Genomic DNA, 23207 nt, shown 5'->3' with positions numbered 1-23207 from the left:
TAATACCTCTGTTATCTGCCTCATTTGCTTGTTGTAAAGACCAAATGAAATAATATATGAGAAATTTCTGTGTAAAATATCAAGTACCATCATACAAAGACAAAATACTGTAGTATCAATATTATAACTAGTAATAGTACCATTAGCTACTAATTCTTGTGCATTTACCATGTGCTACTGTTCTAAATGCTTTACATAGTCTTATTTAATCTTTTCAGAATCCTTATATGGTAGATATTTACAGTTGAAGATACAGATAACCGTATTAACTAAGACTTCATTCAAGAACTTTGACTTCAAAGCTTATATGCTTAGTCACTGTACTACCCTGCTTCTTCTGATCATGGAAAAGGGCTAGAAAGTAAAATCCATGCAAAATTAAACCTAGAAATAAAACCTGTTATTTCAGTAGTTTTTCTAGGCTATCAAGTTATATGTTAACAAGTTATTTGAAAGTGTGACCATTATAAAGCAATTCTTTTTAAGCTCATATATATAACTTTTTTTAAAAAATATTTTATTGATTTTTTACAGAGAGGAAGGGAGAGGGATAGAGAGTTAGAAACATCAATCAGCTGCCTCCTGCACACTCCCACTGGGGATGTACCCGCAACCAAGGTACATGCCCTTGACCAGAATCGAACCTGGGGCCTTTCAGTCCGCAGACCGATGCTCTATCCACTGAGCCAAACCAGTCAGAGCTCATATATATAACTTTTATTCCTATTCTTTCAAAAATATTTTATGCTGAAAAACCACAGTACAGAAGTTTCTATATTGTATCTAATTCTCTATATGCTGCTTGAGAGAAAAAAAAAATGTATTGGTAAGCCTGTGGGTCTAAAACCAAAAAAGAAGTTTCATGACAATTATCTCTCAAATTATTAATTTTAATGTAAGCCAAACTTGACAGGAAAAGATATCTGTCATAACCTTTACATATATCTAGATTGACAGTGGCCTCAGGGACACTTGTACATCCAAATATGAAAAAATAACTGTTTTAAAGTGCCAGCAGCAGACTTAATAAAAAGCCTAGTGTGCTGCACGAAATATAAAATAAGCAGAAAAGGATGTCAATAATAGAAAAACAATAAAAGCTGTTTTTCTTTACTTGTGTGCTTATATTCCAACTAGAGGCCCAGTGCACGAAATTCATGCACAAGCCAGGGGTGTCCCTCAGCCTGGCCTGCACCCTCTCCAATCTGGGACCCCTTGGGGAATGTCTGACTGCCAGTTAGGCCCGATCCCACGATTGGGCCTAAACACACAGTTGGACATCCCTCTCACAATCCGGGACTGCTGGGTCCTAATCGCTTGCCTGCCTGCTTGCCTGATTGCCCCTAACCGCTTCTGCCTGCCAGCCTGATCACCCCCAACCACCCCCTGCTGGCCTGATCGCCCCCAACTGCCCTCCCCTGCCAGCCTGATCGCCCCCAACTGCCCTCCCCTCTGGCCTGATCTCACCCCCAACTGCCCTCCCCTGCCAGCCTGGTCACCCCCAACTGCCCTCCCCTGCTGGCCTGTTTGCCCCCAACTGCCCTCCCCTGCCGGCCTGATCGCCCACAACTGCCCTCCTCTGCTGGCCATCTTGTGGCCACCCCTCTTATGGCGGCCATCTTATGGCAGCCATCTTGTGATGTCATGTGATGCCACCTAGACTTTTATTATATAGGATAACAGCATATATTCAAATTAAAACACAGACAATTTACCCATTTATTTTAAAAAACAAAGTTAAGTATATTAAACAAAAGAATGACAGAGCTTACCTCCTTCTCTTTGAACGATGTGATAGAGGTGGACATTGTGTAAGATACATTCCAGGTCGTGGTCTGTGTAGCCTTTATCACGCATGTCATCCACTGAATCAGGATAAATGACTTGATCCCGAAGACTTCCAAGAGACATGTATGGCCTATGAAACACCAAGCACACAAGAATCCTAGTACAGCGTCATTTCAGTTTACTCAGTGTGACATCCCGGTGGTCTGAAAACGCCATTGAAGACTTTACATACCACATTTCTAGGGTTGTATTTGTTACCTAGTGATGAGTATTCTTCTCTCGGGCATGGCAGGATAATACACTGCTATGTTCATGTAAAGATTTACTGAAACATAGCCACAAATAAAGTTCTATTTCAAATCTAACAAGAGATAGTTGGATAGTTTCAGCAGCAGAAACACATGCTTGTTTTGCTATATTTTATAAATGTTGCTTCTGTATTTCATCAAATATTAGTTAGGTTAACTATTATAAAATTTAAGATTTTGACCCAGCAATGTGAACAATCCGGGACTGCTGGGTCCTAACCGCTTGGGTCCTAACAAAACTTTTCTTTAAAAAAAATGGCATTCAAAATAAGAGAAATGCAAATTAAAACTATCCTGAGTTATGTACTTGTACTTATCAGATTGGCAGAGTTTCAAAAGCCCGGCAACTCATTCCAACCTCTGGAGAAATAGATGTGCTCATACAGTGGTGAAGGTGTGAAATGGTACAACCCTTTGGAGGGAATTTGGCAAGCCAACATATAACTTGGCTTTTGATTTACTTCTAAGAATTTACTCTAAAGATATACTTCCAAAAACACCAACAGTAACAAAAAAAAGGGCATACTGTTATCCGTTCAGATTATTTGTAATTGCAAAATATTGAAAACAATTGAAATGCTCACACAAAGGAGACGACTGAGTACACTATAATACCTGCCACTTGTAGCTATAAAACAGGATGCAGAAACCTTTGGAAATTGACAGAATAATTTCCATAAGTTATTGTGAAGTTAAAAAAAAAAGCACAAAAGTAGATGTATAGCAGGTATTCTCAACAGTACCATTATGAATATACTGAACTACATATTTCTTTGTTGTTGAGGGCTATCCTGTGTTTTGTAGGATGTTTAGCAGCATACCTGGTCTCTATCCATTAGTCACTAGTAGCATCCACTACAGTAATGATAAAAAAAATTCTTCAGATATTGCTCCCTAGGGGGACAGAACCATCCCCATTTGAGAACCATTGATCTATACATTCATCCCCTGGTATCTGAGGGGGGGGGGGTGGAATTGGTTCCAGGACCCCTGGTGGATACCAAAATCCTCAGATGCATAAATCCCTTATGTAAAATGGAGTATTTGCATATAATCTATAAACATCCTCCTGTATACCTTAAATCATCTCCAGATTACTTGTAATTTCTAATACAATGTAAATTCTATGTAAATAGTCATTACACTATTGTTTTCCTTGTAATTACAAGGAAAAAAGTCTGTACATGTTCAGCACAGACAAGCATAATGACATACAATACCCATGAGCAACAACATAACACTTATGTTTTTGATCCATGGTTGGTTGAATCTGCAGATTTGGAACCTGCAGGTACAGGTGGCTGACTGTTATATACGACCTTTATGTACAATAAAAGAAAATTAAGAAAATACATATTGTATGCGTATATGCATAACCTGTGGACATAGATAATGGGGTGGTGAGGGCCTGGGGGTAGGGGGGAGCGATGGGAGAGGGCTTGAAGAAGTTAATGGAGGGAAAAGGAGGACCTATGTAATACTTTCAACAATAAAGATTAAAAAAATAAAATACATATTTATCTGCTTATTTTTACAAGGGGAAACACAAGAAGGGTTTGCTTATATTTACAAAAGGAAACGCAGTAAACCAGAAACTAATGAAATTGACTACCTCCTGGAGATGGGAGGACCAAGTCAGACTGGATTTTGGGAAGAGTGACCTAAGAATCCTTTCTACGTAATTTTTACTTTCAGACTGGAAACAGTCCAAGTGCCCATCAGTAGACGGGTAGATAAATATGCTATAGTACACTTATACCATGAAATACTATGCAGCAGTAAAAATAAAGGATCTCTTACCCTTTGAGACAGCATGGAGGCACCTGGAGAATATTATGCTAAGTGAAATAAGCCAGTCAGAGAAAGACAAGTATCACATGATCTCATTCATATGTGGAATCTAATGAACAAAATAAACTGATGAACCAAATAGATCCAGAGACATAGAAGCATAGAATAGAATGCAGAATCTCAGAGAGGAGGCAGAGGGAAGGTGGGTGGTTGGGAAGTGATCAACCAAAGAACTTGTATGCATGCATGCATAGTTCATGGACACAGACAATAGGTTGGTGAAGGCCTGGGGAAGGGGGAGGGACAGGCTAGAAGGGCCAATGGGGGAATAAAAGGGACATATATAATACTTTCAATAATAAATATTTTTTTAAAAAGAAAAGGCTGATGAAATTATACAATATATATATATATATAAAAGCCTAAGTGACTGGCTGACTGGCCAACTGGCAGGTAGCTATGATGCACACTGACCACCAGGGGGCAGACGCTCAACACATGAGCGGAAACCACAGGCATGGAAACATGGAACAGGCTGATGAATCTCAGAGGGAAGCGGGGAGAAGGAGGGCGGGAAGAAATTAATGAAAGATCTTATATGCAGACTAGAGGCCTGGTGCACAGATTGGGGTCCCTTGGCCTGGCCTGTGGGGATTGGGCCGAAACCGGCTCTCCGACATCCCGAGGGGTCCCAGATTGTGAATCCATGCACCAGGCCTCTGGTATTTTATAAAATTATATATTCATTAAAGATAACAAATATTGCTTTATTAAAGTGCCATTTTCTCTCAATCATTGTTTTATATTATGTAAAATGGTAAAAACAGTACATCATCTATGTGTTTAATGAGGTTAACAGAAACTAAGTGTACTCTAATAGGTTTTGTTAATATATTTATTTAAAAATATTATTATGAAGTTAAAGTTAACACAGAATCCTCTAGAAAGGCTATGTCAAGAAAATGTGGTATGATGTTGAATCTATCTTGAAAGCACAAGGGAATGGAGGACCCTGTATCCAATGTTTATATGATTAGTTGCCTGTGATCCTTTTTCCAACTCAAAAGCCTGGAATGTGTCATGTTAAACTAGCTCAAGTTTCTCTAGTCCTACCAAAGTTATACATAATTAAAGTACCTGTACTAAACTTTCCTTTCTAGATATATAGACCTATTCAAATTATCTTCTCATTATTTCAGGTAGACCAATGACCATATCAGAATGTTATTAGCTTACTTGCTCTGGCCCATCAGGAAGAGAATCATGCAACATACAAAGTATAAGCGACAACAAAAAATTAGATTGCTTATAATTAGTAGCTATCAACAGAGAAACATTAACTACTTTTAATTTACTTTCTCTAAGTAAAATTCAGAATCACCTCTATTTGTTGTGAAAAAAAACACTGGAGTAAACCCATAGGTATCACATTATAACTTATAATTTAAACAGCTATCATAGTTGTTTTTCTATGTGATCTAAAATTCTTTCAAATGCATGTATAATTAAAGCTGTTCACTGTAACAGTAAAGTTAAAATAAAAATGTCTGAGATCAATTCCATTCCCAGTGATTATGGCTTTTTATAGTTATTATATTACAAGTGTCTCAAGGTACTTTTGCAATTGGTTTTATATTCCCCACCTTTTTGTCCACTTAAAAATCAACAATTTATGGTTGTTTTGGTAAAATGTACTGACATTTATTATGGTTTATAATTGTATGTTTTTATATTAGTCTCTGTTTTTCTAATTAATAGGGACAAAGGTAGAAAGAAGGAAAAAGCATACAGATATGTTAACTCTGCGCTTGGACAGTCTGGAATCATTACCCAAAATGCTAAATATTTCATAGTCATCTAGATTTTAATTCTGAACAATACTGATAAAAGTTTCACTGCAATTTAACTATATTTAAGCATTTGCGAAGTTTAAGAATAAGGTACTATGCTGCCATAGTAATAAGAAGTTAGCAATCTGAGAGCCATAAAATCTAGCTATTAATAATTCATATAAATGTACATGCTGGAACCGATCTGTCATCAAATTTTTTTCATGAACAGCAAAAATAAGATTTGAGTGCTCAATTCATGAGTAATTTCTAATATTCTTAAAATAAGTAAGTAGCAAAAAGAATAAATACTCAACTGAAAATAGAGATAGTTACTTATTACTGAAATTATATTTTTAGGATAAGATATATTTCCAGGCACCAGAGCAGAAATGTGTACTACCTCTTAAGACAGGGACTGTGTTCATTTCCAACTAATAAAAATAATATTAGTGGAATTATCAAAGTATCAGTAAGCTAATGAGAATACAAATTATTTAAAAGTCAACTTTGTTAAGAATATTTATCATTATATTAGGTTACTGTATAAAATTTCTGATATTTTGATCTTTAAAAATTACTAACTTCACATGGCTTACCCTAATAATTGATTCATGAAATGAGAAAAAACTTTTAGATGCAATGAAATATTTTTTCTATTACTATTTTAAAAAATTAGCCCATAGAAGAGTTACATATGAAAAAAGGGCAACATTTTTCCAAACAATAGAAAGCTATAGAAAATCATGTTTACGTTTATAGATCCCTTTAAGAGATTTTTAAGAACGACTGTTAACAATTACTACACAGGATGTACCGAAATGTATAAATTACAATTCTGTCAGACAATTGTCCAAAGATATTTATGCAAAGTTTACTTCTTTGAGTCTAATGGTATAAAGCAAAGAAATAGAAGTGAATTTGCTACAGCAATACTACTGAAACTTTTTATAGCTAAAATAATTTCTTTTAAGAAAGACATGTCACATGACAAACACTTATTCCCATCCTAAAGACCATTATGTGACATATCTAGTGCAAGCAACAAAATAAAGTTTTCTCCCTAATTAGTATAAGGAGCCAAACTAATTTGGCAGTAGAAACCAAGTCGGTGCAGATATTCATTAATTTATTTAATTATTCATCAGAGGTCATGGCACAATATGCCAAGAGATATGTTTTAGGTTTAGTAGGATACCACCAATGCATAAAGAGACATGAGGCCCTTGCTAGTTTGGCTCAGTGGATAGAGCATCGGCCTGTGGACTGAAGGGTCCCGGGTTTGATTCTGGTCAAGAGCACATGCCAGGGTTGTGGGCTCGAAGCCCAGTAGGGGGTGTACAGGAGGCAGCCAATCAATGATTCTCTCTCATCATTGATGTTCCCATCTCTCTCTCCCTCTCCCTTCCTTTCTGAAATCAATAAAAGTATTTTTTTAAAAAAAAGAGACATGCAGATGCCCTTTCTAACTTATATTCTATAAAAATCTGTTCAACAGTGACTCCCACATAACATAGGCAACCTGTTCTAGTAACAACTCCCACTCTCGAAGCCCAGATTTGTCTAATTTGGGGACAGTGAGACCAGTGTCTGTGTAACCTATGAGGTATGGGGCTCCACAAGTAGGCCTGGATTAAGCCCCATATCACATTCTTCTTTTATTCCAGTGGCCCTTTCAGACCAACATTCCACTCAGACAATGGCCCTACTGGCCTGAATCTTACTTGTTCTGCAGAGGACCTCTCTATCTGTGTTCTGGCACCTAGAGATTCATTAAGAAGCAGAAAGTCCCCAAAGGCTGGAGATCCAGGGGAAAACAGTGATCAAGATATTTAAACTAGCATTCCTCCACATTTTTACTTACACGGCTTCTTCATTCTTTAACCTGATATCTAAGGCAAAAGAAGAAGAGCATAGAGAAAGGAGGCAAATTAGGTCTTCTAACCTCCCTCTGATCTCATGTGCTTCCTGGTTCTTTAAGAGTCATTATCTGGTTTTACATTTGGGGTGGATTAAATATGTTGTTGCATAACACAGTTCTCCTAACCTTTAAAGAGAAAATCCTGGATTTGGAAAGCATTCATACAGACACAATTCAAAAGGAAGCTTGGGTTTTAAAATATCTACAAAGCTCATTTGCCACAGGTACATCTTGCATGCTGTGCGGTGTGCCAATGTTGGTATTATTGGTGTTACTTGAGAGGTCTGTCCATTCTGCTGTATTTCCTATAACAAAACATATTCTTTGCTCTGTTGCAAAGACAATATCTTCTTTTGGCAACATATAGGGTAAATCATGATTTTTTTATGCCTAATATTTCATAAAATTAAGATTTGCCTGTTTTATAAGGTCTGCTTTAAAATTAAGGGAATATTTTTGAGAAATTATTTAAAATTTTATAAAGAAATGGGTTTTAGAAGAATAGGAAAGAATAGAGAACATATTCAAATTTGAAAGTGATTTGAACATAGTTTAATTTAAAGGAATTTCACTTTTATACAAGAATTTAGCTTCTTTCACATTAACATAAATGAATGAAAGCCAAGTACCTATACTAAACTTTAGGCTAAAATTGGCTTAGATTGCCTGCACCCTCAGCATTAAAAGGACGCTGCTTTCAAACAATAGCTTGATATTAGTGCATTGTAAGCACACCAAGCAAACAACCTTAGCTGGTGATATTCACTTGCAAGGTCAGGCAAGAGAATAGGAATTTTTTGGAGATTGTGTCCCTTGCTGCAGGCAAGACAAAGTGACATTAGAGTCAGACATACTTAAGTTCAAATATTAGTTCCAATATTTATCAGCTGGATGGCATCTAGAGATTCAACCTCTCCAAGTGTTCTCATCTATAAACTAGGAATACCAACACCAACCTTACGGGTTATCATACAGATAAAAAATTGAAACATATAATATGTATAAAATAGTGACTAGCACACAATAGTTGCTTGACACATTGTAAATTAATTTAAAAAAATAGGCCAGAGATGTTCAGCCCTTGCTCAAGATGCCCTAGAATCTATCAATTACTTCAGGAGGTCATAAGATTCTCAAAATAAAAAATCAATATTAATTCAGTTTATTTTTTAAATATATAGGCTACATCATTAAAAGAAAACATGAATTAGATACTGGCACTTCTAAAAGCCAAGATTTCATGTCATAAACTCTTTTTACTAAGAAAAACAGTTGAAATAAATAGAAATTTTTGAAAGTAATGTACATTATAAAAGAATGATAGTTTGTTATTCCCCATATGTTTGGGGAATACAGTGCTAGAGAGGCTTTAATGATTATGATTGTCTGATAAAATATTTAAGGTCAAATAGTGTTTTTTTTTAAATCACAGGTAGGTTTTTTAATATGATTATTTTATTAATCTGAAAATAAGAGGTGGAGAGTACAGAGGGTTTGTATCCAAAGATTTGGTAAAAAATAACCCTGGTTCTGAACTGCTGGGTAACTCTAAGTATTAAAATCTCTAATTCCTTTAAACTCCAATTTAATTATTTAAAATATTCTATTTAGATTACTTATGCAGAGCATAATCAATATGGGAACAGAATTACACGATGGGTTGGTGCCCAACTGAAGGCTTTCTGAGAAGAGATATGTGATGTATACAGATGATCCTCTGGAGGATTTAGAAAAAAAAAAAGAGGGGGCAGTAAAAAGGAACCCTAGACTCTGCTACCTTTTGTGAGTAAACACCTATTATCTTCTGTCTTTCTTCCCTCTATCCCTTCCATTCTCCCTCTATCACTTCCTCCTTTTCTTCCTCTCTCCTGTCTTCCTTCTCTCTCTTACACTCTCTGTCCCCCCAACCACTACCAAATGTTTCATTTTCTCATTTTGGTGGGTGTTAGAATAATAATATTTTGATAGCAGGTGAACAAAACGAATCAATAAAAGATTGGGCTTTTGAGTTTTCATGACTGAAGACAGAAACATACTAGGGAATTACTAAGTGACTAATGAGCCATAAATTAGTGGAGACTTAAGAGATCTTTAGTCTACCCTTAGGTAGTTGAAAAGTCAGAGAAACTGCACCAAGAATTAACAAAAGAAATCCAAGATCTATATCCAAGTGGAAGACTTTTCCTGAGGGTCAGTAGGGAATAATGAGTTTCAAGAGTACAGTCACATTGCTTAGGAAATTCAGTCTCAAACAGCCTGAAATTGCAAAAATATTTTTTAAAGTACAATTTGAGCAAGACGAAGAATTTTGCCATAGATTTAGAGTGGCTAAATCTATTTTTTTAGATGAAATATTTCTTTGCTCAAACTTATGAACTATTCCAGTAATTGTCTTATGCAACCATTAATGAAGATGAGATGATGAAAAATAAAACTGTTTTGAAACTAATTCATCTACCACAAATTTTTAATTGTATTCTTGAACTATGGCCCAGATTTCTTCTATCTGGCTCTCATTATTAACATTGCTAAAATGATTTCATAATTTCTTAGGAATTCAGGTTTCCCAGCTTTTAAACTGAACCATTCTCTAGAGATATGGTAAAATAAATAAATAAATAAGTGGCCTATATGCTTAATTAGAATATTTTCCCCTTAGTAGTTTACTTTTTTCTTCTGTGCATTGGATGACATTACTAGAAATCCACTTTAACAAATTCCACTTTTACCTGATGAAAATAACATTTAATGTATATTTAATTACTGCATAAAGAGATCTATTTTCTACAAGGAAGTCTTTCAATCACAAAAAGGAAAATCAGGGAGTTTTTTAAAAAAATAAAAGTCTGTTTATGACTTACAAAGTTTATTATGTAGGTACATAGACTCAATTCTATGTTCAATTTATAGGGGTTTTTTTTGCCAACCTAGTATTTAAATAATATTTCACTGCTATCAATTAATGCAATAAAATATCAGATAATATTCATTAATGAGAATATCCTAAGTTGAAATCTTTAATATTAGATACTGACAAATATTTTGAAATAGGTTGTAGCAGCTTCCTTTTAAATAATAAAAACTTACAAGATTATTTTCAAATTTACTTAAAAAACTCAGCAGCTTTTGGAATATGAAAATAAATGCTACATTTAGACACTTAGTTTACATGTACATTTAAATAAATTCTATGCTTTTCTCCAAGATATAAGATTCTAAACATAAACACACGTTGTCATGTTTCCAAAGCTATATAACCAAGGTAAAATGACTTTTAACAGTAATTTTAAGAAACATTGTTAGTCTTCAAAAATACTTTTCATTCTCATTTTTCTCCTTAACTAAGTTGTAGTTGACCTTTTGCTTAGGCAAGAGTAAATTTCATAACTAAGAAAAAATTTCCCAGTGATTTATGTCTGTTGCAAAATAACATAGTTAGGTTTCTCTGAGGGCAAAGACTGGATTTATGCATTTTCTTATGACCCCGGCCCCCATTTAAACAATTGTAGTAAAATACTTATAACATAAAATTTGCATCTTAACCATTTTAAGTGTACAGTTCAGTGGTATTTTTCTTTATTTTTCCAATTTTACTAAGATCAAATTGATATATAACATTATATAAGTTTAAGATGTACAACATGTTGATTGGATACACATATATAGCAAAATGGTTACCACCTAATGTTACCTGACACCTCTGTCACCTCACATGATTACCCTTTCTTTTTTGTGGTAAGAACATGAAGATATACTTTATTAACAACTTTCACATATATAATATGTCATTGTTAACTGTAATCATAACGCTGTACACTATATTTCCAGAACTTATATATCTTCTAACTCTTGATCAACATCTCCCCCTACCCCCACTCTCCAGACCCTAGTATTAACGTTTCATTTCTCTGTTTCTACAAGTTTGTTTGTTTTTTAGATTACACATATACTAGTAAGTGATATCACACTGAATTTGTCTTTGTCTGACTTATTCTGCCTAGCACAATGTCCTCAATTTTCAATCATGTTGTCACAAATGGCAGGATTTCCTTCTTTCTCATGGCTGAAGAATATTCCACTATACATATATAAATGTGAGTTATATGACTTCTTTATTTTTTTTTTGGATATTAAACCACTGTCAGACATAAGATTTGCAAATATTTTCTCCCATTCTGTGGGTTGCTGTTTCTCTTTATTTTTATTGCCTCTTTAGCTGTGTAGAAGCTTTTCAGTTTGATGTAGCCCCACTTACTGATTTTTGTTTGTGTTGCTTTGCTTTTGGTATCATATCCAAAAAATAATTGCCCAGACCAATGCCAAGGAGTTTATTTCCTATGTTTTCTTCTAACAGTTTTATTGTTTCAGGTCTCACATTCAAGTCTTTAATCAATTTGAGTTCATTCTTAATAGTGGTATAAGATAGGGGAACAATTTCATTTTTCTGTATATGGTTGTCCAGTTTTCCCAGCATCATTTATTGAAGAGACTATATTTTCTTAATTAAGTAGACTTGGCTCCCTTGTCAAATATTAACTGACAGGTGTTTATTTCTGGGCCCTCAATTCTGTTCCATTAGTCTATGTCTATTTTTATTCCAGACTATACTGTTTTGATGACTATAAGTTTATAGTATAGTTTGAAATCAGGAAGAGTGATGTCTCTGGATTTGTTCTTCTTTCTCATGATTGCTTTTACTATTCAGGTCATTGGAGTTTCACACAAATTTTAGTTTTGTCTTTTATATTTCTGTCAACAATGACATTAGAATTGCACAGAATCTATAAATGGCTTTGGGTAGCATGGATATTTTAACAATATTCTTCCAATCCATGAAAATGAGATATCTTTCCATTTGTTAGTTTCTTTCATTAACGTCTTATAGTTTTCAATGTATAGACCTTTCACCTCCTTAGTTAAATTTATGATGAACTTTATTGTTTTTTGATGCTAATGTAAATAGGACTGTTTTCTTTATTTCCTTTTCAGATAGTTTGTTGCTTGTGTATAGACACGATTGATTTCTGTATGTTGATTTTGTATCCTAGAACTTACTAAATTTGTTCTAAATGTTTTTGGTGGAGGCTTTAAAATTTTTCATATGTAAGATCATGTCATCTGCAAACAAAGACGATTTTACTTCTTTCCTTCTGATTTGCATGCCTTTTCTTTCTTTATCTTGCCTGATCACTCCAGTTAGGACTTCCAGTGCTATGTTGAATAAGACTGTGAGAGTAGGCATTCTTGTCTTATTCCTATCTTTCAACCTTGCACTGTTGAGTATTATATTAGCTGTGGGTTTGTGGCATATGACTTTTATTATATCCAGGTATGTTCTTTCTATACCCAATTTTGAGAGTTTTTATCATGAAAGCATGTTATATTTTTTCAAATGCTTTTTCTTGTGAAGAATGTATATTCTGCTGCTGTTGGATGAAACGTCTGTATATGTCTGTTAGGTCCATTCTGTCTAAAGTGTGGTTCAAGTCCAATGTTTCCTTGTTGATTTTCTGTTGGGATGATGTGTCCAATGTTGAAAGTGGGGTACTGAAGTCCCCAATGATCTTTCTTCAGGTCTGTTAGTATTTGCTTAATGTATTAAAGTGTTTTGATATTGGGTCCGTATATATTAAAATTATTATATATTCTGGATGAATTGATCCCATTATCATTATGTAATGACTTTCTGTCTCTTGTTACCATTTTTGGCTTAAAGTCTATTTTGTCTAAGAATAGCTATCCTTGCTCTCCTTTGGTTTCTATTTGCATAGAATATCTTTTTGGATCCCTTCCCTTTCAGTCTATGTTTGTCCTTTAGGCTGAAGTGAACCTCTTGTAGGTAGTATATAATTGTGTTGTTTTTTAATCCATCCAGCCACCCTATGCCTTTTGTTAGAGAATTCAGTCCATTTACATTTAGAGTAATTATTAGAGTTAAGGAATTATTAATCCCACTTATTGTTTTCTGGCTATTTTGTAGTTCTCTTGTTCCTTTCTTCCTCTTTGTAGCCTTGTTTTGTGGATTGGTGATTTTCTGTGGTGGTATGTGCTGATTCCCTTCTCTTGATCTATTGTGAATCTACTACATGCTTTTGATTTATGATTCCCATGAGGCTTGTATAAAACATCTTATAACAGTCTGTTTTACAATAACTTAATTGTTGTTGCATACAAACACCTCTACCATTTTACTCTCCCCCTTTTATGTTTTTAATGTGGCAATTACTTCTTTTTATATTTTGTATTCATTAACAAATTATACTCGATATAGTTATTTTTAATACTCTTGTTCTTTAACCCCTCCCCCATATTACAGTATTCTGAATTTGACTATATGTTTACCTTTATCAGTATGTTGTATATTTTCATGTTACTGATTGGCATCCTTTCATTTCAGTTTGAAGAACTAATAGTGTTTCTTGTAAGGGAGGTTTAGTGAACAAATTCCCTCAGCTTTTGTCTGGGAAAGTCTTTATTTCTCCTTCAGTTGTGAAGGATGACTTTCGTGGATTATGTACTTTCCTATGTCTTTGGACTGTCTTATATTGCTTAGGTCACAGCTATATTTGAGAACTGTATCCTTCAATTTACATAGGAAATTTAAAATAGCTAAAAACATAAGATTTATGTACATAATTTTATTAATGTAGAATTCTATGGTATAACAATATTTTACACAAATAAAAAATTAAAATCAGTCTACTTAACACATTAATGTCTGAAACTTAAACTTTGGGGGTATAATTTAGCTTTCTGCTTCAGAAGGTTTCCCGAAGGACTTTAAGGTACAGACAAAAAGAGAAAATGATTCTGGTGTCACAAGATGGTCATTTATTTTCTGTTAAACATGAGTATCCATGATATTGCTTATATCCAATATTTTCTTACTGCCAATGCAGCTCTTCATTTTCTTACATGTCAGGTAGCTTCCTGCTACTACCATAGATCTTACTTTAAATAAAAAGTTCCACAAAACCTCATCTGCCTAACTATAACATATGGTCTAAAATTTAGACCCGTGGGCAGGATGGTACAAACACTTTCTGACAAAGGAAAAGGGGCAAAGAAGACATGTGATAGCACCATACATCACGTAACATTTATATTTTCTCTGGTACTATACCCTAGGTGCTCTATTGGCTTCCACACAATAGTCCTCTTAATATAATAAGAGTACTCTGTGTTATCCACCTAACCCAGGGTGAGGATAGAAGGAAAAATTACTGGGTCAGATGAGTATAAGGTACTTCTTCAGATTTCATTTGCTCTTATTACCAATGAATGATGCAAATTTGCAAGTATAACTTTATGTTTAGATATTTTTAAATTTTTATGAAGATGACTAAAGACTTCAGAAAAAATCATGTTCCTTTTTAATATTTCTATGCTTACTTTGCATATTTTCAAATCATTAATTAATCATATAGCATAAATGTAACAAAAACTATTTTATAGAGGCTCCTTAAACATAACTGAACAATTTTAGAACATATGATTGAAAGCAGCTTGATGAAAAGATTAGTATAATATCCAAGTGTTATTTTTTCTATGAGAAGAGATAATCTGACATCTAAGGTGATCTAATTACTCTTTGGACTAGCCTGCTATTTCTTGACATTAACATCTATAGCCTTTGAATGTTCATTATAACCAGTCAAATGTTAAAGTGAACAGAAGTGATATTGTCCTGAAAGTGGTATTGTCCCTTTTAGAATTGAATTTTTATTTCCTTAATAGCTTCTCTAGTGAAACATGCTTAAAGATTACAAACTAAAGAGCCTAAAGAATCAAGAGAATTAAAAAGTAAAGAAAATTATTTCTTGTAATATAAAAAAAAAATACCTACCTTTGTGGAATATAGAACATATGTTGGGGAGGTGGTTTATAGAGGACTCCGTCATACACAGGCCAGAGCCCACTTAAAATTCTGAAGAGAGAACTCTTCCCACAACCATTGGGACCAGTTATCAAAAGATGCATTCCTTCTTGTACCTAAAGTAAGAAATAAAATTACAAACGGCAAAATAATTTCTTTGGCAGCATTTAAAAGTGATTTATTTAAAAAAACTTTCAAACACATGATAACCTAGGATGGGCAAGGAATCAAAGAAAAATAAATCAGGATCAACAGTTTCAAATTTGGCTTTGACTATGCTCTGAACTAAAAGTATCATAAATTAATGAATCTCAAAGACAATGAATCTGCTTGAAATTAGCATTTGGCTTTCCAAAATTTTAATTGGGGCCTTGTAATCAGATACTATACACATGTGTAGAAACATAACCACATGGAAAATAAAACACTGTTAACATTTAAATTAAAATATATTCAATTTCATTTTATTTATATTAATATTTATTTAACTTTATATTGAATGGAAATACAACTTCATTGTATTTGTCAATTGGAGTTATTAGCTATAAAGCACAGTTATTCTAAGAGCCAGCTGGGTTGTTTAATTTTGTACTTCAGCAGTCTGAAATGTTACAGAAATCACAAAAGCTCATAATCAGAGAGGTAAGTTTATTCCATTTCTGCTTTATTCACAGATAAAAAAATATGTTTACTAAACCAAGACAGAAGAAAACAAGAGGGTTGTAATTTAGTCTTATGTCTAGGCATGCATTAAAACATATATGTGTGTGTGTGTGTGTGTGTGTGTGTGTGTGTGTGTGTGTGTGTATGCAGGTATATAGGTATAACAATAAAACAAAAGTTATTTATCCATTATTGATCAGACATTTCTACTTAGAATCTTTCATCTTATTTACCATTTAAATTTAAACATTTAAATATCATGAATTGCCTTTCTACTCAGTAGGATTGGGAAGTTGTCTTAGTGTGGTATTTAAAGGGTATTGTGAAGAATAAGGAAAAGGAACACCATTCAAAAATTTCATCTACTTCTAAGAACAACTATATTTATAATTAGTGATTTAAAAGTGAATATAGTATGAAAGTAAGAGAGAAAGAAACTACAGTATGTGTGTAGATATATTTTTGTATAGTATGGATACAAATATCTAAGTATCAATGATGTAGAATACATCATATTGAAAACTCAAATATGAAAGAGCATTATATAACTTGGATTATGTCAGTATAAGGGACCAACCAGTTCAATGTCTATCCTTGAGTCATTTGCTGTGTATACCATAAGCTGAAATCTTTTTGTTGAAAGAAGGTAGTGGGGAGAGGAAGGAAGGGAGGAAGGGAAAGAAAAAAGAAGGATTGGGATGGAGGTTAGATAAAGGAACTAGGAATGTATATAGTAAGTATATGTAAAGAAAAAATGGTTCAGATTCATATTCTGTCTAAATAATTAGACATTTCCTTGGCAAACATTGATTGAGTGTTTATTGAATATCTACCATGTGCCTGACATTCTTCTAGGCACAGTGGATACAGTATTAGCCAAGACAAAGTCCTTGTTCTCATAGAACTTACATTCCATTGGGAAAGACAATAATAAGAACATGAACAAAAAATTAAGTAGTGATAAATGCTATTATGACAGCAAAAGAGGAAAATTTATTATGGAAAGATGGTGGCATTGTGAGTCTGGTGTAGGGGCTTCTTTTGACTCGGTGGTCAGAAAAGTCCTCTTTGAGGAGGTAACATTTTGGCTGAGCCTGGGTGACAAGAAGCAACTAGTCAGCAAGCTTGAGTCTACAAAATCTTTAGATATTTTTTTCTAAAAAAAAATAGATATTTTTTTCTCTTTAATTGTAGCCAAACTAAAATGCTATTTTGAAACAATAAAGTTCAAGGAAAATCCTGGGGAAAACCCAGAAAGAATTAATTTGTGATTTGTTGTGCTCTTTGACTAGAAAGAGGACTAAGAAAGTTAAATATTGTAGAAGCATAAATACTTCACAAATGATGTTTTTAAAAGTATTGCCATAGCAAAAGACACATACACAAAATATTTTAATAGGGTCATTCTCTGTTAGGAATTCTCAGAAATGTAACGCATTTTGAGTCATAATAGGAGATTTTAACTTTACTACATTCATATTTAAGCATGCTTTCTGATATTTAGGACACAGAGAGTGTAAAGTATAAAGAATTCCCTGCTCAGCTGGCTACATGTTGAGCTCTGAACTACGGACCAGGAAGTCAGGGGTTGTGGGCTCAATCCCCAGTACAGGGCATGCAAGAGGCAGCCAATCAATGATCCTCTCTTACCATTGATGTTTCTATCTCTCTCTCCCTCTCCCTTCCTCTCTGAAATCAATAAAAATTATGTTAAAAAAAGAATTCCCAGATTAAATTTTATTCTCCAAATGTTTGTTGTTTTTTAAATTCTGAAAGGCCAACAAAAGGATGAGAACCTTTTCCTTTAAAAACCTGTTTGTCAATCCATGCAGAGGAAACAACTTTCTATTATATTTTAGGGACCTGAGACTTCAAATAAAACTTCCTGTCTGAGTCAAAAATAAACAATTATTATAAAAGTGTACTATAATAACATCTTTGTAGCACTTTAAAATATATAACATTTTATTAGATTATTTTAAAATTTACTTCATATAAAAATAAACTGAGCTCTGAATTTTTTACAGAAAGAGGGTGATGTCCACAATTATGTAATTAGTAGGTGGCAGAATTTAAGACTCTTACTCTATTTAATAAGTGGAACAATAAAAATTGATATTATGAAACATAACCTAAACAACCAAAGTGTCCTACAATAGAAGACTGGATAAAGAAGATGTGGTACATACACACAATGGAATACTACTCAGCCATAAGAAAGGATGAAATAGTGCCATTTGCAACAACATGCATGAACCTTGAGAATATTATGCTAAGTAAAATAAGTCAGTCAGAAAAAGCTAAGAACCATATGATTTCACTCATATGTGGGATATAAAACTGAAACTTGTGAACACAAACAACAGTGTGGTATTGCCATAGGGAAGGGGATGGGGAGAATAGAGGGTCCTAATATAAGGTGACAGGAGAAGATCTGACTTTGGGTGGTGGGAACACGGTGCAATATACAGATCTTGTAACATAGAAACTCACACCTGAAACCTATCTGTTCATGTTGACCATTGTCACCCCAATTTAATAAAAAAAAAATAATAATAATAAAGAAAAAAAAAGAAAGAAACCTAACCTGACCAAAAAAAAAAAAAAAAAAAGAAAGAAAATCTCATACAAAAAGTTATCTCTATATATAATCTCTCTATATAAAGAAGTAATATGCAAATTAGGCTGGGATGCTATAACAGGTCACAACTAAACAGAAGGAGGTTGCGCACGCAGGTGAGGCCCAGAGCAGAGACAGAGACAGAGACAGAGACAGAGACAGAGACAGAGACGGGGGGGGCCTGCCCAAGCCGGCTTGGGTGGCCCCGAAGCGGACACAGGCAGCGGGGCCGGAGGACGCTGCGAGTCAGGCACAGGTCCAGGGCCCCCGAGGTGCCAGAGAAGCAGGGTTTCAGATAAGGGGATGCAGCATTCCACTGCTATCTGGAGTTTATGGTTTCCAAGGAAACAGCCAGAAAGGATGATAAACCCTCCGCAAACGGCTCAGCCAGCGCCTATCTAAGCAGGGGCTTCATTTAAATCGAGCCTTTCCCACAGTGAATGGCCCTAACCCTCCCTGGATCAGGCAGGTTCCTGTGGAGAGCAATCTCCACACAATACGGGGCCCCAGTTTCGTTCAGGCGATCTCATGCACGTTAGCTCGGGGCAGCGGGGAAGGAAGGGAAAAGGCATCAATGGCATCATGACAACTGGTCACCAGGAGGTGCATGGAGCACCTCTCGGCCTGGCGCCCCGTGGGGTGCCTCCTCACACGGTGGGAGGCAGGGCGCCTCCTCGTGCAATTTCAATTGCGTGCTGGGCCTCTAGTAAATTATAAATTGCTAAGCTATTAATAAGTAATTAAATATTCTATGTATGCCTCTTCAAATGTTTTATTTCAAATTTATTTAAGATTATGGTGCACCTTTGGTACCTAATTGTTATCATGTTCAGATCCAAATAACTAAAGAACTCTATAGGTCTATAAATGGAAAAATAAAGCCTCATCAATTGTAGTTAAAACACAATTTCTCTTATGTTTATTAACACAGAATTTTCCTTGTTCAGTACTTATCCTTTTCCAGCTCCCTTACTCATTGGTAAATACCATCTTTAATAATTAAACCTTGACTACAAAGTCCATACTAAAAGCATTAGCACATGTATTGTCATGTTTGTAATTCTGTTATCAAGTCCAATGGTGTCTTTGTTTGAACTAGAGCTCTGATGCCTTCATTATAGTCATTAATGCTTATAAGCAAATTATTTTGTACTTGAATTTCAAAATATCTGAATTTTACAGTGCTTTAAATAAAGGCCTTCGGTTTAGTCACTGTTTTTACATCATCAAGACATAAAATGTTAAATAATAACTCTTATTCTCAACAGAGTTATTAGAAACTAAATTCCAATCCACAAATCTGATTATTTTTCTAACAGAAGATGTGATTATTTAAAACACAATTAAATTTAGAGAATCTATAATAACAGAAACCTGCTAATAACCTTTAACCTTATAATTTAGTAAATTTATTATAATTCAGGCTTGTAGTTTTTGAATAATTCCTATAAGAAAAAAAATTAAAATTTATTTCCAGATAATATTTTTTCAGAAAATTTCCTATTGCTCTCAAAAGTTACCTAGCAAAGACTCTCGGTGCACTACAATTTTGATATATAACCTGACAATAAAGCAGTAGAAATCAAATTTCTCTTTTTCTCTGCTTTCTGAGGAAGTAACTGCTTCTGTAATTGAGCCACTGTGCATACCTTTCTTGATTTCCCCTCCTGTCCATATGCTCCTCCAAGTATTTAACATAAGGTATATGAATTCTGAGTTGTTTTGTATTAGTGTGATGGCAACAATCAGAAGATTCTTGAATATCATCTTACTTTGAAGTTTAGACTGGAAGCCACCACTTCTCCCGTTGGTGTAATTATGGGAACATTTTCACAAATAATTCCATGATCCACATCAATAACTTTTCCTGTGAGTTAAGGAACATTTTAAGTTACAAAAGTCATCCCATGTTATTGTTAATTAAATACCTTAAAGTACAATGTAGCATAACAGATAGATTTATTATAAAGATACTTCACAGTAATAAATCATAGAAATAAATGGAAATATATATATATTATATTTAAAGCAAAGTTTAATGCATACTGGGATATTTTGACACATCTATTTAGAAAATCTCTATCAGAAATTTTATTTTGCAATAATCTGATGTCAAAATCATGAGAGCAAAACCAAACTCTATCTGATGTAACCTAGCCATAGTCTTTATAACCACTTATTTCTCTAAATTAACCTTTCTTCTGAATAAACACAGTCCTGCAAAAAGGAATTAAGACACAGAATAACACAATTTGAAAGAATAGGACAACCAAACTTAAGTTTTAAAACACAGAATGAAGAACAATGTGACATTAGCTCTAGTTCTGTTCATCTTAAAAGCAAACAATTCATTCTGCCATATGTGCAGTTTCTAAAAATAATTCTAGAAATTTTGTCCTAAATAAAAGTAGCATAATATTTTTTATACTAATGTTAGTCACCACTCCTCAAATTGCAACACTAACTATGGGAATAATTGTTTAAATAATTAAATGTTGGTTCCTTATAACAATTAAAAGCTATCATCTGAAAAACTTTGGTTCTGTTGATAAACTCTTAAATACAGAAAACTGAAAACTAAAAACATTCAGACAGATCTCAGTGGATAGGGGAATGGAGTGAATGAGAAGAGATTAACCAAAGAACATACATGCATAATCCACGGACACAAACAATAGTCTGGGGAAGGCCTAGGGTGGGTTGGAGGCTTGGGTGGAGGAGGGCAAAAGTGAAAAAATGGGGGACATCTATAATACTGTCAACAATTAAAAAACAGTTTAAAACCTTTGATTTCCAGTGTGTCACTGAAGGGTAACTCTGTAATAACTCCGTTCTTATCATGGTTTTCAGATTCTTGCACGACAGCAGTTCTCTTATAAATGCCTCTTTTTACTTCATCAAATACCCAAAACATATTGTACACTCGAGCAGTATATCCTGCTAATTCAGTGACCTAAAATCAATGCAGAGAAATAATATAGAGTTAATATACCCAAGATAGACTTTTAAATAAATGTACCTTCGTATAAGCTTCTTGATTTAACATCAAAGGTCCTATTTTATTATTCATGAAAAATAGATAATACATCTGATAATGAAAGCAAATAACAGTAAAAATGTTACCAAGAGAGCAACATAGCTGCCCAGCCAGCATGGCTCAGTGGTTGAGTGTCGACCTATGAACAGGGAGGTCATGATTCAATTCCCGGTGAGGGCACATGCCCAGGTTGTGGGCTTGATCCCTAGTGTGGGGCTTGCAGGAGGCAGCCATTCAATGATTCTCTCTCATCATTGAAGTTTCTCTCTCTCCTCTTACCTTTCTTTCTGAAATCAATGTAAAAAGAGAGAAAGAGAGAAAGAGAGAAACATAGCAAGGTGTCAATGTAAGATAGATTGGAATTATAAAATATATAAAAATTTATTCATTCAAGTCAGGGTTCAAAATGAGAGATTTCACATTAGTGAAACTTAAAAACCTTTCAGTCAAATTTCTGATTTAGCCCGTTTACATGACAAATTTCATTTCCAGAAAATTAGAAATTTTGTGAAAAGCTTAAATTCATTCAAGAAAATAATAATTCTTTATTTTGGTATTTTTTCTTCAATTTAAAATGAAAGATTTTAAATAGAAGAAAAATACATTTTTTTCTTATTATAAAATGAATGTTTCTGAGTCAAATTGATTATCAAAATTCCTAAGCTTGGCCAGAGAAAATACCCCTGCTAGAGGATACCAATATTGGGAATGAGCGCAATGAAAACTTCAAATCATTTTCAGTTCAAATCCCACAACTCACGTTCTTTTTAATGGCCAAAGAAAAACATTAAATATGACTTTTTTCTAGGAGAGAATGTAACATAATGCAAGATAAAATCTCTGCTTCAGTCCCGTGGTGTCTTGCTTTTATTCTGCCAGTTGTCCAATTTAGACAGAATCTCCAGCTGTTTTTCTATTAAAAGAACATCTTGTTATCAAGGTACTGTAAAATGTGACTCATCTTCTGTCAAGACCATCTTTTTTCAGTGAAAAGGAAAGCACAAAAACCATTTCCTTACAGAAATGTTTACAAGGAAATTGATACCAATAAGCAAGGCATGCCACTAATGAATGTTTCTTAAACAATAAATTGTGAAATAATTCAACAATGCTGACATTTAGATAAGATTTTTGTGTGTGCAAAACTTAAGCAGTAAATAAGTAGGTGTTATTGCTAAAAGCCTCTACCATATGTCTCTACTGTGTGTGAGAGTCTGTAATTAGATTAGTATTGCCTTTCTATATGTTAATATTATAACCATTTAAAGGGTAATTTCTAAAATGTTATCTAGAAGAATTTTTTGAGTTTCCAGGTAGGGAAAAACAGAGCTAAAGATTAACAAAATACAGATTCAAAGGAAATCTGGGTAAGTA

The 23207-nt window shown here is 34.1% G+C and overlaps 1 protein-coding gene across 3 annotated transcripts in view; it reads right to left on the bottom strand.

The window, feature by feature from the left end:
• Positions 1 to 23207, bottom strand: part of ABCD2 (ATP binding cassette subfamily D member 2) — an 81994-nt gene that overhangs the window by 47283 nt on the left and 11504 nt on the right. For all 3 annotated transcript variants that reach the window (XM_080661816.1, XM_080661818.1, XM_080661817.1), the window contains exons 4-7: positions 21581 to 21749; positions 20569 to 20663; positions 15484 to 15629; positions 1773 to 1918 (exon numbers count right to left, since the gene is read on the bottom strand). In XM_080661816.1, the coding sequence (XP_080517942.1) occupies positions 1773 to 1918; positions 15484 to 15629; positions 20569 to 20663; positions 21581 to 21749 (556 nt within the window). The remainder of the gene's footprint in view (positions 1 to 1772; positions 1919 to 15483; positions 15630 to 20568; positions 20664 to 21580; positions 21750 to 23207) is intronic.

The sequence above is a fragment of the Plecotus auritus genome, assembly GCF_963455305.1.
Source record: "Plecotus auritus genome assembly, chromosome: 3".
NCBI classification, from domain to species: domain Eukaryota; kingdom Metazoa; phylum Chordata; class Mammalia; order Chiroptera; family Vespertilionidae; genus Plecotus; species Plecotus auritus.
Note: the sequence above shows the minus strand (reverse complement) of the source record. Positions and strands in the feature narration are given on the sequence as shown.